At 38.9% G+C, this 17,818-nt stretch overlaps 1 protein-coding gene across 12 annotated transcripts in view; it reads right to left on the bottom strand.

The window, feature by feature from the left end:
* Nucleotides 1–17,818, bottom strand: part of OSBPL8 (oxysterol binding protein like 8) — a 193,658-nt gene that overhangs the window by 52,904 nt on the left and 122,936 nt on the right. For 10 of the 12 annotated variants that reach the window (XR_012156740.2, XM_073327724.2, XM_073327730.1 and 7 more), the window contains 4 exons: nt 14,783–14,853; nt 6,634–6,714; nt 4,613–4,714; nt 2,837–3,040 (listed from right to left, as the gene is read on the bottom strand). Coding sequence is in view for 11 of the 12 variants with exons in the window: in XM_073327724.2 (XP_073183825.2) it covers nt 2,837–3,040; nt 4,613–4,714; nt 6,634–6,714; nt 14,783–14,853 (458 nt within the window). In the remaining variant the exon portion in view is untranslated. Of the gene's footprint in view, nt 1–2,836; nt 3,041–4,612; nt 4,715–6,633; nt 6,715–8,786; nt 8,935–14,782; nt 14,854–17,818 lie in introns of those variants that run through there. The other 2 variants (XM_073327729.2, XM_073327722.2) reach the window with 2 other exon arrangements.

The following is a 17,818-nucleotide window of genomic DNA, read 5'->3' as shown; positions in this document are numbered from 1 at the left end:
GTTCTGAGTGGTGGTGTCTCTTCAGATTGGGTGTGAACAAGTCTTGACAAGGTCCCTCTCCAAAGACTCTTAAGCAAAGTAAGCTGTCATGGGATAAGAGGGAAGGTCCTCTCCTGGATCAGTAACTGGTTAAAAGACAGGAAACAGAGGGTAGGCATAAATGATCAGTTTTCAGAATGGAGAATGGTAAATAGTTGTGTCCCCCAGGAGTGTGTACTGGGGCCAGTACTGTTCAACATATTCATAAATGATCTGGGGGAAAAGGGGTAAACAATGAGGTTGCAAAATTTGCAGATGATACAAAACTACTCAAGATAGTTAAATCCAAAGCAGACTGCGAAGAGCTACACAGAACTGAGTGACTGGGCAACAAAATAGCAGATGAAATTCAATGTTGATAAATACAAAGTAAATGCACAGTGGAAAAAATAATCTCAACTATATATATAAAATGACGGGGTCTAAATTAGTTGTTACCACTCATGAAAGAGATCTTGGAGTCATTGTGGATAGTTCTCTGAAAACATCCACTCAGTGTGCAGCAGCAGTCAAAAAAGCTAACAGAATGTTGGGAATCATTCAAAAAGGGATAGATAGGACAGAAATTATTATATTGCCTCTATACAAATCCATGGTATGCCCACATGTTGAATACTGTGTGCAGATATGGTCGCCCCATCTCAAAAAAGATGTATTGGAATTGGAAAAGGTTCAGAAAAGGGCAACAAAAATTATTAGGGGGTATGGAATGGCTGCCAAATGCGGAGAGATTAATAAAACTGGGATATTTCAGGTTGGAAAAGAGACGACTAAGGGGGGATATGAGAGAGGTCTACAAAATCATGACTGGTGTGAAGTGTTATTTACTCCTTATAACACAAGAACTAGGGGTCACCAAATGAAATTAAGAGGCAGCAGGTTTAAAACAAACAAAAGGAAGTATTTCTTCACACAATGCACAGTCAACCTGTGGAACTCTTTGCCAGAGGATGTTGTGAAGGCCAAGACTACAACAGGGTTCAAAAAACCCTAGATAAATTCAGGATAAGTCCATCAATAGCTATTAGCCAGGATGGGCTGAGATGGGGTCCCTAGCCTCTGTTTGCCAGAAGGTGGCAATGGGCAATAGGAGATAGATCACTTGATGATTTCCTGTTCTGTTCATTCCCTCTGAAGCACCTGGCATTGGCCACTGTCGGAAGACAGATATTGGGCTAGATAGACCTTTGGTCTGACCCAGTACAGACATTCTTATGTTCTTGTTCTTTGTTGAAAAACAAGCTTTTTCTCTTGTGAGCCTAATGGTGAAAGTTTATTGGAGAGTAAAGTTACCTGCGGCTATCCTTATGAAAGTTTGCCTCCCACAGGATCTACAGTTTCACTAGCGGATTGCTGTTACTGACTGGGGGACAGGACAGGGAAGAAGACATCGTTTTAACAAGGACTTCTAACTAAGACTAATAATTCTCTACTATACATAGCCACACCAGAATAAACAAATGCCACAATAGCCCTCAGTACATTTAAAATGGACAATATTGACTTATTCTGGTTTAAAATTTGACCTACCTTTAATAACGTTCAAGCAATTAGGAAATATAGCCTTGATTTATACAGATCTCAGCCTAAGACTGATTTGCCATCTTCTGCAGAGCTAGGTCACCCTAGTCAAACAGCTGTTAACAACCTTCATGAATTAGGTTAATAAAGTATTGAACTTTTAAGTCACATTAACCACAAAATACACATCGCTAGGAAAGGAATGGAGGAAATGAGTACACAGCAAACTGACAATGAAAAATCAGTAGGGTAAAAAACTCTTCTGAAGTGGTTTTAGACTATAGTAAATCTACAACCAATTAAAAAAACCCCTAATATTTTGAGTATTTCATACTAAGAAGAGATAAGATTCCAAACAGACAATAGTTCCTCTGAATAAATGTCAGGTGATTATTACTTTAATTGCCTGATCTTAATGAAGAAGGAAGTTACCATTCTCCATCACTGATGAGATAGGACATGGAACAGCTATACAGGTACTTAGCATCTTGTATCAGATGTAGAATGCAGAGAGTATAATAAATGCATCATCCATTATTAGGGCTGTTAGGAGGTAAGGTAATACAGCTGACGAGGGCCAGATCAGACCATCAAAACTTTGGATAAAACAGAGAATGGGAAAATGTGACGATGCACAATCTAGTGGTCACAGGAGAGATTGCCCGCTTCTGGTCCTCCAGTCCAAGCTGTTTGGTAAACGTGGAGAGCTTGTTAAGGGAGGGTCGGATAAATGGAATTCTACTGTTCAAATAACCATCACCACCACGTTTCAAGATACAGAATCATGTATAAGCTTCAAATGCCTACAAGGTCACCATCATTACTGCTGTGCACAAAAGCAATTAAAACAAGTGCTTTTGTATGAAGTTATTAATTTACTCAAGCATCAAATCTAAAGAAATGAAATAGCTATTTACAAATATTGAATGAAAGACTTTTCAGCAAGACACATTACATGAAACACACTGTATGCTCTTCAGCAAAGATTATAGCATCCTATTTATTGCTAAGGACTTCCTAAAAGATTAATCTGTTCATGTAACCAACATGTGAGCTACACAGTATAAATTACAGAGGTCACATCGTTACTTTTTTGGATGAAAAGTACAGCAGTAGACACTGTATTAACACAGAATTAAGTTAAGAATAGCTAGAAGACAAAACACTGCTGACTATATAGAAAAGCGTAGTGCCTCTTATGTGTAAGGCTGCTTCTACTCAATGCTGAGAACACAGACACATTCTGCAATGTCTTCAAGAATGGATGTTCACTAACCTTAACAGCCCAGATGGACTGCTCCAAGGGATGGAAAAGTTTGAAACAAAAGCCATCTTTTTTGGAAGGCCGCTCAATGAGTTCACAAGCATTCAGGAGCACTGTTCCCACCCACTGGCCATTTTGGGGGGTTTTGTAAATGAGCAATACTCCTGGTTTCAGCACACACCACAGTTTGGTCCAGCTTTTCAATGTACCACGAATCTACAAAATATTAACAATTGGGTTTAGTTCATCACAATTAAAAATAAATATCGAAGTCACAAATAAATATCAAAGTCATCCCCCTCCTGCTGACAGGAAAATTGAATCTAAGTCAATTGATAGTTTTACCCAAAATAAAGTAAGTCTGTTGATTCTACAACAGTGTTCTGTACTTCCTTGTGGCAGAAATATGTTAAGATGCAGATTCCTCCTTCCAGGGCCGGTGAATATTACCCTTGTTATGCAAGTGATGTACACATTGGTTCAAAATCTGGAAATACTTCTGGATCCCTGATTCCTTCTGGATTCCCCAGGAGTGTCCACAGCCGAAGCGTATTTTACCATTAGCAATATTATTCATGACATATGGGTAGAATTACTATGAATGCAACTCAGAAGATACAATTGGTGCAGAATGCAATTGCCTCCTTAGGGTGCATCTACCCAGCCAAGAAAAACCCATTGCTGGCCCATGCCAACCGGCTCAGGCTCGGGCTGCAGGGCTGTTTCGTTGCTGTGTAGACTTCTGGGCTCAGGATGGAGCCCGAGCTCTGGAACTCTTCCACCTCAGAGGGTCCTAGAGCCTGGGCTCTAGCCTGAATCCAGAAATCTACACAGCAACGAAATTGCCCTGCAGCCCCTGCCCAAGTGGGCTGGCGCTGGCCAGCAATAGGTTTTTCTTTGTTGTGTAGATATATCGTTAGCGATGGTAGGTCATAGCAGTTCTCAGAGTTCTTAATACTTGATACTTGATTTTGAAATGGAAATCAAGGTGTTAACAACCAATCTATAGATATATAAAAATTCCAGATTTGGGTGGGATCACTGGCTATCTGAGAGAGCACCTCCTCTTGTGCACCACCATGAGTTCTTAGGTTTCTTGGATTTGAATGTCTGGGGTATGGATGTTTGTGATTAAGTTCTGGTCACTCTAGAATTTATTCCTCCTTATCAGGCTGAACAAACACTAATTTGTTGACCTCCACAGTATTGATTTAATCATTCTATTTAGTAAGGCTTTTCCATGAGCAGGATAAATATTACCTCTTATGGATAAGCCATTTAGTTTAATCTCTGTAAATGTACCCACACTGCTTTTGCAATCCTCTGTTGCTGGTGGTACTGCCCACTGTTTGGGACAGATGAACATCTCATCCCTTCTATGGAAATAAGATTCTAGGATTATAGCTATTTCATATGGGAGGAAAGAGAAAAAAGAGGAAGAGATATGCAAGAAGGAACCTGTGTTAAAATACCTAAGATGACTGACCTTCCTTTTGTGACTTCTAACAAATTAAGGAATTCTCTATGATCAAGTATAAAATCACAAGTACAAAAAACCCATAACCCCAACTAGTTTTTTAAATTAGTTGCTGTACATATTAGGTCAATATCACTATGGTGACTGCAGTAAGTAACAGCCAGGTTCCTCAGTTATCCCCTAGGACTCAAGCATGGAGTCTCTGGGTTGCAATTAATAGATGCTCTGCTAGTTGAAAAACATTAATCAGCATTAAACATTAATCATTAATTACTAAAACTTCAACTCAGATTTCACACTCAAGCTCTGACCTTCAGCCAGTCAGCCATAACAATAACTGATGGGTCTGTGATTGTGCTAAGCAATTCTTTCGTAGCTCTCTTCTTCTCTTCTCTGTAATTTTTCTTTTGAACCTGTAAATAACAAATATACAAGATGGTAAAACTATTTTAAATCACAGGGAAAAAGCAAGTCAGAGCAATAAAAACAAAAACCCATTGCAATTAACAAAAACTCAGGAAAATTGTAAGGTGTAAAGCTCAACCTGTAATAATATAGTCAAAGAAGCAGCTTTAAAATGGGGAAGAATGTTTGTCTTGAACACACAAGACTTTTCCGTGCTCAGTTTCAAGACAAGTCACTTCTAATATTAAATTTAAAAAAATGTTACAAATATCATCTTAAAATTTAATTTTTTAAAATAACTGAAATCACTTATTTTTAACAATGTTATTGTTTATTTCATTGCTCCTTATCAGGAAGGCAAGTAGACCAGTCACAGTTTCACTTTTATTTGTAATCAATTAGTAGTCAATTTCAAGTTCTCATACACTAGCACAATTGTGCAGATTCTGGGTTTAGGAGAGGTATGCATGGTTAAATGTCCATTGAATTGAAAAATAATGAAAGACAGATATGAAAGTATTTACTTGTTATTTATTTATTTATTGCAGTAGAAATTCAGTGATGCCATTTTCCTCTCATGGTGGCCGATCACTTTAAGGTCTGTGACTATAACACCTCAAGAGTTGGGTAAAGTTTCTTCAATAAATTGCTTTTTCATCATTGCATTTTTCAGGACCCAAAACTATTTGAAATTTGGCAAATAGTTTCAGTTGAAAAAAAAGTTCAAGAGTTGAAACGTTTCTTTTCTGACCATTTTGAAATGTTTCATCTTGGACCATTTTGTTTTGACTTTTCATTTCAAAATGGACAGTTCAATTTCAAAATTTGGCCAAATTTATTAAAAAAAGGGGTGACACATCCACACAACCAAATTGAAACAAAAACTCAAAACAGAGTACAGAAAAAAATTATTTTCAAGTTGACAATGTTTTGGTTGATTCAAAACAAATCTAAGATTTCAATTTGATGAAAAGTTAGGAAAAAAATTGTTTTGGGTTCAAATCAAACCAGACTTTTTTCCCCCCCAAGATTTTTTGTTTTCTACCCCACGCTGAAAAATTCTGTACTAAACACCTCTAGCAGTGATTTTAAACTTTGTAGGGTCTGATCTTCTCAGTCTATGGAGGAAACCCCAACAAGGAAAACATAGGTACCACAAGACAGTGTTGGTGATTCAACAAGTGGCACTATTCCATATGTAAAATGGGTCCTAAAGACTGCACAACAGAAACACAAAGTCACCTTAGCATCATCGTGAGGCAATGGCCCTAGATATTCTTTAGAGTAGAGCACAGCAGCGGTATTGGGATCCCACAGGTCCCAAAGGACCCACTGCCATAATAGTGGGAGCAGGTAAACTGTAATTTGTTGAGGGCAGGATTGGATGCACATAAAAAAACCCCAACAGACTGCAGTAATTTGCAGAAAAAAACACAATCTCTCATCAGTTTGTCAAACAGAATTTCAGCAATGTAAAGCATATTTTTCTTTTTTTTAAAATAAAGGTTTTAATACTTAAATTTAAGCAAGGGATAGAAAGAGATTTGATGTTTACTATGACAGAAGTTAAAAGTAGTTTTTACATGGTTTAAGCAATATTTGTTTTATACTTTTAGTGGTAAAAATTGTGTCTGAATTTCATTTATATATACACAATATATTAATCAATTTTTTTTTTTAGTAGCATGGGGGAATTTGTCTCTTTTTCAGGATCTAAGGTTTTTGCAGATGGGAGCGGAATAAAAAATGCAAGAAAATGAGGGAGTGGGTATTGTGGGACAGGATGGGAGCTGGATTTAAAAAAATAGCCCCGTGCAAGGCTCTACCTGAGAGGTCTTAGCCCTATTTAGCTTCTGAGGTCTGACTGGAAGGTGGCTTGGCTGGTCAAATACAGGTTGTTAATACATTATTTTGGAAAGTGACACACCTTAAGAGACTCCTTTTTTGTGAGCTTGCTTGAAGTAGAGGAGATGTCCTTATCAGAGCCATTGAAAAGCTTGGATTCAGACTGAAATTTATAATATACAGAATAAGTAAGTATTGTTGATAGATACGTGGACACATTAGGAAAATGCTTCACTCAGACAAAAAAAAATAATCAGCGATGTGCACAGATATTTCTATAGGTTTCTACTGTCTTCATTTCCTTCAATAAAAATCAATTTCTCACAACCTTGTTCATGCAAAAACTATTTACAGAGTTATACTTTTGTCAATTACTTTAAGGACTGAAGGAGCCTGCAAGTGAATCCTCCAGAAGCAGCTCAACTACATTTAGTAAATTTGTTGCATGTGCAATCTGTGGCTAAGGAACTCTTCGGATGTTCCAAACGTGATTAGTTTTGAATTGTTTTACCAGAGATGAACTGGGGGGGTGGGTGTGGAAGAGAAAGAAGAGGAGAGATGAGGGGTCACATTCTCTTCCCTCCCCCCATCCATTTTCTATATGGCTTGTACTGAGCATGTTCACACAGACAGAGCATACTCAGTAACACTGCTGAAGTCGGTTGCCCAAAATCTGCCCCGCCCCTGCACACACACACTTTGGCAGACACAAGTTGTCTATGGCTGAATGGTTTTCTTCTTGTTTTTTACTTTTTGGTTTTTTAATGCTCTGTTTGGCTGAAAGATGGACCATAGGAATTTAAAATTGGGAGGAGCTCAACTCTTCAATATTCGACACCCATAACCTGACAACTCCTTCTGTGCCAGCTGCTATTTAGGCACTTACCCCCTAATCCATGAAAGGAATCATGCAACCTCTTCAGACTAGACTAGACTTAAATCTGTTCCATGAGTCAGTGGACTATGATTGCTCAAGAAGAGTTCAGTCACTGCTTTCTCCTCTCCTACAAACTCCAGAAGATCAAGATATCTCAGCAGAGTACCCACGTGCCACCGGACTGGAGAGTGGGATTAAAGGTTGCTTATAAAACCTGAGTCCTCATTCAAGGCAATGTGCTGACATGATTTTTTTGGGGGGGGTCATGTCTTTAAAGATTCAAAGATTGTTTCTTTTTATCTGTTGCCCACTAGCTGAAAGGGAACTGGAAGAGGACACAGACTGCTCCAGCCAAAGACTGGCAACTGGCCATCTGTAAGGAAAGTCTGCTGTGATGTTACAATTTATCACTTGTCATTACTATTGCAATCCCATGAATCACCACTGGGAATTGTTCAGTAGTTATCTCCTACCAACCCAAAAATAAATTTAAAAGAGTTCTATTTCTTTATGCACTGAAACAACCCTGATTGATAAGAGTTGCTTTTGTAGCAAAATGCCCGGGTACCAATGCTAGCCTCCTTGCTGCCAGTACAAATTAGAGGACAATTTTCTGAAAGCAACCTCTTAATCTATTTAGCCTTTCAAATAGCCAGCTTTCCATTTTCAAATCTCAAATTCCAAAACAAAGTTTATTCACAAAAAGTTTCCTTCTGAAACATTTAGAAATGATTGAGTCTAAAATGTGCAAGTATGGAGATTCCCTACATTTGGGATAATGAGTGAAGGGAGCACTGTTCATTTCATATTAGAAGCCTGTTCAGAACAAAATAAAATTTAGGTTTAAACTCTAAATACACAACTGGACATGTGAATCCTTGGTCTATTAAGTCATAAGGATTCAAGTACTTTCATTGCATTGGATGAAGGGAAAGAAATAATTACTCTGTTTCAAGCATTTGTGGAGAGATGACCCAAGAGAATCCAAAAGGCAAGGGGTAATGGAACACAACCCGAAATAATACTTCGAAGTTTTCAGTTTGCCTGTTAAAAGGAATCTAATGCTATCTGAAATATAAGTATGTGCATGGGATCCCACACGAGTGCACATTAATCCTAGAACTATGAAACCTTGGTCTCCATGCAAGAGTTGAAGTTCGTTAGAAAGGCATTGTGATGAAACTGCCTATGGGAAACTTGTTCAGTAAATAAATGGAAGACTTTGAACTCTAGGGATGTCAACCCAGCACCTTTCCCAAGCACTAAATTCACTTATAAAAAATGACAGGAGAAAACATTTTAAACAGAAAACATTGTAAAAGAGCCAACTGCAACTCCTAGTGAGGTACATGCTGTACCTTCCTTGTACTGGGTCGTGAGTAACTTTCATCATCACTGCTGGTCCAGTCCATGCTTAGATAAAAGGGCTACCACTTAGCCTTTGTAGCTGGGACAGCCAGTTGTATCTCTGAAAGCTTATCCTGAGGTCTAGGGAGCTGTTGATTCCTATCAAAAGTCAGGCAAACAGTTACTGCAAAACTGAAGGTGGAAAAAGAGGTGTTAATGGGGGAAAGAAAACATCTTTCATCTCCTCATTTCAGCTGTACAGACTTCCAGATAAGATAGTAACTGGAAAGGACAGAAAGACTAAAGTTATGGGACGGAAAACAAGAGTAAGAACCTAAAATGGAAAGATGAAAAAATAAATTGGATTAATAATCAAAGATCAGTAATTTAGTTAAATTATAAATTAAAGAATCTCAGTTCAAAAAAAACCACTGAATAGAAAGAGGGCTCAGAAGCTTCAGGACCAACCAGCTGTTGTCATCATAAAGGAGCTGGATAACGACCAAGTATATTTTCCCCTTTCCCCGACCAGTACAACCTGAGTGTGGACTAGAATTGAATGACTGGATTGCTTCAGATGCAAAACAATAGGAGTCAGAGCTTAAAGACTGAACAAAAGCTGACATGGTCCAGCCTTCTCAACTATGACATCACCGAATTCCAAGTCTTTTCCATCAGCTTCAGAGCAGTTGGACTGGGAGACAGGAATTAGTGACCATAGAATACTACACCAAGGCAAAAAGTTTTTTGTTTTTTAAAAAGGTAATACCTGCAAGATGATTATGGAAATTCCATAACAGCTCCATAGTTAAGGTTGCACTGAATTTTTCAGTTTAAACAACCTTTTGTTTTTGCATGAAGAATACAGGGTATCCTCCTTACAGAGGATAATCTATGAGTAAATACTCAAGTCCTATTCTCTCCCACAAATTGCTCTTTTCTTCCAGTGTAAATAGGCTATAAAGCCACTGGATCAGGGTGATGTAGATAATATAGTAGGCAATAGAAGCATGACAGTTAAGGCTGTGTCACAAATTCTGTTTAAAGGTCGACCTTCCTAAATCCTCTAAAAACTATATGCTTAGACTTCTTTGAAGTAATTGAACATTTCTGTGCACCTCAGCAGGGGGGCAGGGTCATTTGAGCCAGGGATTCCAGAGATAAGCCTTGAAAAAACAGCCATTTTCCAAAAAGTTTCTACCCCTTCCCCAGAGCTAGAGATCAAACTATGATTATGATGCAGGTCAGAAGAGTCGCGTGCATGGAACCCCACTAAACCTTTGACAACCCAAACTGAGAACAGTATTTAAGAAAACGTGTGGTTTCTGCAGTGTGCATGTATCAATACAGAGAAAACAGCTATTCAGTGGTTCTCAAACTTCATTGTACTGCGACCCCCTTTGACAACAAAAATTACTACATGACCCTGGGAGGGGGAACTGAAGCCTGAGCCCAAGCCCCGTCTTCAGCCCCAGGTAGCCCTGGGCAGGGTAGGGGGGCCTTAGCTTCGGCTTCAGCCTCAGGGCAAGTCTAACGCCAACCCTAGAGACCCCATTAAAATGGGGTCACGACCCACTTTGGGATTCTGACCCACAGTTTGAGAACCGCTGAGCTAGAGGGTTTTCATTCCCACCAGTTTATATGCTTTAAACCTCAACTCTTGTGAGTGCTCTAAAATCCGAATGGTTATTTTGATTGCTTTTAAATTTGGTCTGCCTCATGAGGAAGTGGGGTAGCGCTAATGACTGAAGTAGGAGGTCATTCAACCAAGAGGTTCCCAAGTTACAGACTCCCTGCCAAAAAATCCTCTTTCCTTCTGGTGACTTGTGTTAGTAAACTGATAGGTACTAATCATTAGATTAATCACAGACCTCGTTGAGACTGATGACTGTGAACTCACCCTTCAGTTAATATAACTAACTTAATTTTGATAAGTTAATCAAAAACCCACACCTAAAACAAAAAGTTTTGAAATGAGTGGCTGGAGGTTGCTGCAGTTTGAGAGTCCTGGCAATTTTATTTTGGGGAATGTAATTAAAGTCTTTGTGGAAAATCAGACATAAGTGCTACGCCTCTCGTGGAGGTGGAGTTATGTCGGTGTAGTTGGCTACTTACATCGGCGGGACAAGGATATAGTATGTACACTGACATAATTAGGTTGACGTAAGCTGCCTTACGTCAACCAAACTGTCGAGTGTAGACCACGCCTTAGACTGTGAGCTTGTTGAGGTAGGGACTGTCTGTTATTATAGTAGTTTGGCACTGTTTGGGTGCCTGGACTGTGAGTTTCTATTCAATGGCAAATACCTACGTTAATACAGAGTGATGGTTAAGAACACAAGAACGGCCATACTGCATTAGACCAATTGTCCATATAGACCACTGTCCTGTCTTCCGACAGGGGTCAGTGCCAGATGCTTCAGAAGGAATGAACAGAACAGGGCAATTATCTTGGCAAAACAGCCATTGCTGGACCTATCCTCCATGAACATATCCAATTCTTTTTCGAATCCAGTTATACTTTTGGCCGTCACAATATCCCTTGGCAATGAGTTCAACAGGTGGACTGTATGTTGTGTGAAGAAATATCTCCTTATGTTTTTTTAAACCTGCTGCCTATTAATTTAATTGGGTGAACCCTGCTTCTCGTATTATGTGAAGGGGTAAATAACATTTCCTTATTCACTTTCTCCACACTATTCCTGATTTTATACACCTCTATCATATCCCTCCCTTAGTCATCTCTTTTCTAAACTGACCAGTCCCAGTCTTTTTAATCTCTCCTTATGCAGAAGCTGTTTCATACCCCTACTCAGTTTTGTTGCCCTCTCAGTACTTTTTCCAGTTCAAAAGCATTTCTGAGATGGAGAGAGCAGAACTGCACGCGGTATTCAAGGTGTGGGTGTATTATATAGTGGCATTATGATATTTTCTGTCCTATTATCTCTCTCTTTCCTAATGGTTCCTAACACGGTTAGCTTTTTTGAACTGCTGCTGCAGTTAAAAGGTTGCTTGGTGGTATGTGGTCCCTTGCAGAATGTCGAGGACATCTCAAACTTTTGAAAAGCAGAAAATGCAGTTAACATACTGGCTGCACCTACAGTGTATCCAAATAATTCCCTTGGCTACTGCCAACTCCAGAGGGAGAGACAGAAGGTAATGTGGGCAACCTATTTTCCCTTTAATAATGTTAGATGGAATCTAGTGGGTGACTGTGAATGGACAGTAAAAAAGTTGGCGAAGAGCTCCTACATTTATCGAAAAAGGGCAGAGTTAAAGTTGCATGGCAACCTTAACTGTGAATTTCCTTGTTTTCAGAAGTTTGAATTTTCCCTCAACTCAACGTTCTGCACGGAGTCGACATCTACCAAGCAACCTTAACCCTGTGTTAACAGGGTTTTTTTTTGCCATTGAATAGAAACGTTCAGTTAAGGTACCTAAACAGCTTTCACTTTGTCCTTGTAGAGATGCCTTGAGAAAAAACTGTCCGACAATCTCATCTATAAAAACAAATCAATTCAATTCAGTGACCAAACAGTAGTTCTTTACTCTTGTTCATACAGATGTTGTGCAAAATGTGGCCTTCTTTATAACCACACAGAAAGATATACATTACAGACTGTTGATTAGAAAGATACTGAAGGCCATTATTCCACATTAAAACTTCATGTGCCACCAAATACACAAGGATCACCAAAGGCAGACCTACATATTAGACACTTAGACCCCAATCAAGAAGTTGTAGCATGGATGTGAACAGCAAAGTTAGGGGGTCACAAAGCAACACAAATAAAAATTTCCTCATATTGCACCAGTCTCTACAAGTATAGGTTTTTCATATGTAAGATTTCTGCAGCCATAGCCTATAAACTTAAAGTATCTGTGTGATAAAGAGGGGGTGGGAGGTAGCTCCCTTTGATGGACACCCAGGCAGCCAGTTAGCTGTAAAATCCCTCGACAGCTGTTTTCTACTTGCTTTACCTGTAAAGGGTTAAAAAGTCCCCCAGGTAAAGAAAAAAAAAGTGGGCACCTGACCAAAAGAGACAATGGGAAGGCTAGAACTTTTGTAAATTGGGAAATAAATTTTCCCTTGGTCTGTTGTTCTCTGGGCTGGAGGGACTCGGAGCAGCAATGCTATAAGCAGGAATGCTGTGTAAGGTTTGAAACAGGTATGAAAAAGTATCTTCCATACTTAGAAAAAATAATTTGGATAGGGAATATTTAATTAGATGCTATCGGGTTTATTTCTTATTTTGGCTTGTGGATCTCCTCTGTGCTAACCCCTGATGCTTTTGTTTGCTTGTAACCGTTAAGCTGAACCTCCAAGAAAGCTAGTTTGTCTGCTTAATTTTTGGAATTGCTCTTTTAAAATCTAGCAAAAGCCTAAGTTCCAGATGTATTTTCTCCCCTCCCCGCCCTTTCTTTTTTTAAATAAAATTTACCTTTTTAAAAACAGGATTGGATTTTTGGTGTCCTAAGAGGTTTGTGCATATGTCGGTTGGTGGCTACAGCTAATTTCCCTTTTTTCCCCCTGCTCAGTGTGTGTGTGTGTGTGTGTGTGTGTGTGTGTGTGTGTGTGTGTGTGTGTGTGTGTGTGTGTGTGTGTGTGTGTGTAAGGGCTTGAGGGTACCCCACAGGGAGGAATTCCCAAGTGTTCCTTCCTGGGTCCAAGGTTGTTTGGTTTTTTTTTTTTTTTTTTGCATTTGGGTGGTGGCAGCATACAAGCCTGGAATGGCAAGTATTAATGTTTAGAATCCTTGCAGGCCCCTATCTTCTGCACTCAAAATGCCTTGACAACTTGTGAGGCAAAAAAACATAAAGGGAATATGGCAATAGTGTGTTCGCTGTAGTAGTACATTGATCTTCCACATTCAAGATGTCCTGGTTCAGAATCTGGGAATTTCTTAAAACTCTTAGAAAATGTCTGATGTAAAAATACCACATCTTACAATATCAAGGCAAGTTCCTGAAAACCTTTATATGAACAACTCATCAGGCTCTAAGTACAAATGGATCTGAGCTAAGGGGTTTGAGCCTCCCAGATCAGGTCTACAGACTTATGGAAGTGGGTTTTACACACTAAAAGTAGATGTGTAGATGATGCTTTGATATTACAAACTCAGGCTGGAGCCTGGGCTTCGTTTTTGTTTGTTTGGCGAAGAAAAAGTCACAAGAAGTTTTGATCATTTTGAAACTTTTTTTGAAATGCAAAATTCATCAAAACTGACCCTTTCCAGAAAACAGTTTCAACTTCAACAAATTGGCATTTTCTAATGAAAGATGTTTAATCAAAAAATTAATGACCAGCTCTAGTTTTAAAATGAATGTAAAGAAACCAGTGACCATAGTTTCTTATACTAAAGATCCATAGACTGTTGACTGCCATGGGAGATGATGGCACTTTGCACCTCATAGGAGGCCCTCAGTGCTCAACAGGAATGGGACTTCATATTGAACTCATGAATGACTACTTCATGCTCTTAAATAGCAACATTAAATTAAAAATACTTTTGTATCTCAAAACACAAACTACATATAAACAGAATGATTGTTGGAAAACACACCTTTTCCCATTAAAGATTCTTTCACAACCCTCAACTCGTCCCATTAGGGGATATTATTACTCACTCAATCAATGGCACTCTCACCTACAGGTCAAAAGGCTGAAAGTTTACATTCTATATCAAGACCAGTGCTGCCCAAAAGTAGTGGATTTAAGTTAAGTGATACCATCTTCTAAATGAGATTTTTAACAAGAAGACATGATAAACTGTAACTCAATTTCTTGAGTTTGCACTGTAGGTTTATGTTTAAATTCACCCTAATAAAGTAGACACTATGCTTTTATTAATATTTAATCCTTCTCTCTTAAAAAGTCTTCACAGCAATCCACCAGATTAACACTAAGAGTAGCTAAATACACTTGCATTTAAACCCAGTGCACAGAACAACTCCACTGTGTAACTGCATATTTAAAATCAGCTTTTGGAAAGGTGGCTGTGCTTACCTTGCTTTTTGACATTGAATGTGCTGAATCTTCTTTACTTTGTGACACATCATCCTTCCCCCTATCAAAACCTTAAAAGAGAAGATGACATTGCTGCAATATGATAGCTCATTTGAATACACTACATTTTATTTTATCTGACTCTTGAAAAGTAAAACATAAATTAGCAAATTTCACTTGTCTGGTCACCATCCAGAATGATGCAAATAAATTAAAAAAAGAAAAATACTGCCCCTTATAAAATGTAATTAAATAACTTTGTTTAGTAAAAATACATCCTGAGGGTTCAACATATCACTTGCTGTACAGCTACTTCTGAGTTTTTTAAAAAATTAGTTTCCGCACTGAAAATACATTATTCTGTGTATTTATTCATATTTTAAAATTTCACATTATATACAATTTGCCCAACTGCCATTTTAGATTTAGTGTTGAGATTCTGAGCTATTCACACATACACCATAAATATTGCCCAAAATGTGCTCCTCTACCCTCCACAAAGTTTTATATTGTGCATGTGAAGTACACAATGTTTTAAACAGGCATATTTATTAAATCAGAACTGACTTTTTTCAAACTAAATAGACACTCCTCACTGTTTGTTGCTTTTTAAAAAACAAAACATGCAATTACAAGTTCCAGATACATTTTTTCCAGTGTCAGGAAGTAGGGTTTTGGGTTTTTTTGTTTGTTTTTTAAATAGAAACAAACACATGAGCCACTTGACTCAAAACTGGCCAGAGATTTTGCTCCATTTTTTTTTTAATTATTAACTTTTAGGCATATGCAAGTATGGAAAGCTTCATTGAAAAATATGAATTTTTCAGAATAAAGGGTTACAATTAAAATTATATGCAACTTCACAATTTTCACTACCAAATGAACACCTGTAATGCATAATATACCGGTACTAATGATTATAGTAAACAACTGTTGGACAAATGCAAATCCTAAAAGCAGCTTTCCCCTACTGCAAAGTTGAACAATTTTTCTTTTTGGTTTGAACAGAAACCAGTATTTTCCAAAGTCCATCTCTGGGCCAGCACCTGCACCCTTCCAGGATTTTTGCTAATGAAGATTCCAAATACTGAGATTGTCTCACCGCCCATACTTTGGTTGGAATTTATTATCTATTTGGTCTCTCAGATATAAATTCAAGAAGGAAAACAAAGAACAACAAATTCCCTTGCCTTGGTCATTAAAATACTTCTAACTACTGTACATAAGGAGTAAATTGACATGTTTAATGTATGTGAAAGTGCACACACAACATAGATGGAACTGCCATTTTGTAGTTCTTCTCCAACTACAGATTGCTTCACATCTTAACATGTGCTTACATTTTGAGTCCAAGAAGGTGTATGTGATATATACAATATTAACTTTAAAATAATTGAAACAGAAGTTGACACTCCTTTGTATCTACAATATTTTATACAGTATATATAAGTTACACAATAACACTGGGCTTTTATCAGCGTCAAAGCTATCATCCTACAACTTGATGACACACAGAACATTTCATGCTGCAAAGTGAAAAGTATAAAGTGGTGGAAGAAGTCAATATCATGCACGTGATGAGCTGCTGGTACAAATTATACCAGTGCTCCATTTTGTTGGAAGAGTTTTTTCCAGTGCAAGAATAAAAAATTCCTCATGCATATATTTCAATATATCAAAGTACATTTGTTACTATGCCATCTAGGTACACCACAGATAATTTAAAGGTCACCTCAGAAAGAAGAGCATACCTCAGAATAGACCCAGACAGATGAAAAGCCTTGCACCATTTTGATTGCAAATATACCATAAAGTCTTGGCCCACAAGAAAGCTAGTTCCCCAGACAGAAATATTGCATGAGTAGTAGTTACTCCAATCGGCTACACCTCTCCTGCCAGCTGAAGGAATGCCTTAAGAATTCAGAATTGTGGAGACACTGGTATGCAGGGAGGTCGTGTGGAAAAAATAGATCGCCTCCCTCAAGAAGATGGGTTGCTCACTCTTTCTGCCCTCCCCCGACACACATTCTAAAGGTAGATTTCCCCCCCTCAGCACTGTAAAGTTGGACAATTTTTCTTTTTGGTTTGAACAGAAGCCAGTATTTTCCAGATCCCATCCTCTGAGCCAGCATCTGCACCCTTCCAGGACTTATGATGCCTAGAAGATATCAGATATCATCTAATGACCTCATCCAGCACAAATATCCACTTCTAGAAATTTCCTTATGTTGCTGGAGTCATGTGACTAAAAGTAACCTCAAATGAGAGTGAACTTGATGAGAAACCCTAAACCTCAAACCCTGGTCTCAAACTGTGGTCTGTGGCCCACCAGTGGTCCGTGAGCTCCATTCAGGTGGTCCGCGGGTAGTTCCCTTGAAGGTGAATGGCCTGGTGGCCGCACACAAGAATGAAGGGCCACCCACCTAATTAGTGGAGCCGTGCAGGCATGGCTCCACTAATTAGGAGCCTGGACTCTGGAGAAGACGCACATGTAAGGTGAGGTGGTGGCCTTGGGGGGAAGAGGGTAGGTGGGAGGGGGTAGTGGAGTGAGGGGGGAATTTGGGATGTGCAGGGCTGTGGCGGCCAAAGAAAGAGGCGACTTTCCTCAGCCCCAGCTCGGGGGCTGCCGGGGAGAGACCCCCCCTCCTTCCCAGTCCCAGCTCGGGGGCTGATGCAGTAGGGGAGAGCGGGAGAGCCCCCCACACTTCCCAGCCCCAGCTTGGGAGCTGCCGCGGCATAGGAGAGAAGGCACATTCATCACATTAGAAAGGTAAGACTACTGATATTAAAATGTGAGTTGTGTGCTTTTATTTGTAGAACAAAAAACCCATTTATTATTATTAAGGTTTTTTTATATAGCGCTTCTATCGAAAGCACTTTACAATAGTTAGCTAATGGTACAAACAACATTTGGAAAGAACATTAAGTGGTCCGCCGAGACCCTCAGCAATTTTCAAATGGTCCGTGAAAAAAACCACTTGAGAACCACTGCCCTAAATCATTTCATAAGAGGTAGGAATTTCCAGGTTATGCAAG

This window comes from Lepidochelys kempii, chromosome 1 (genome assembly GCF_965140285.1).
Source record: "Lepidochelys kempii isolate rLepKem1 chromosome 1, rLepKem1.hap1, whole genome shotgun sequence".
Classification (NCBI taxonomy): domain Eukaryota; kingdom Metazoa; phylum Chordata; order Testudines; family Cheloniidae; genus Lepidochelys; species Lepidochelys kempii.
This window is presented reverse-complemented; position numbering and strand designations above follow the sequence as displayed.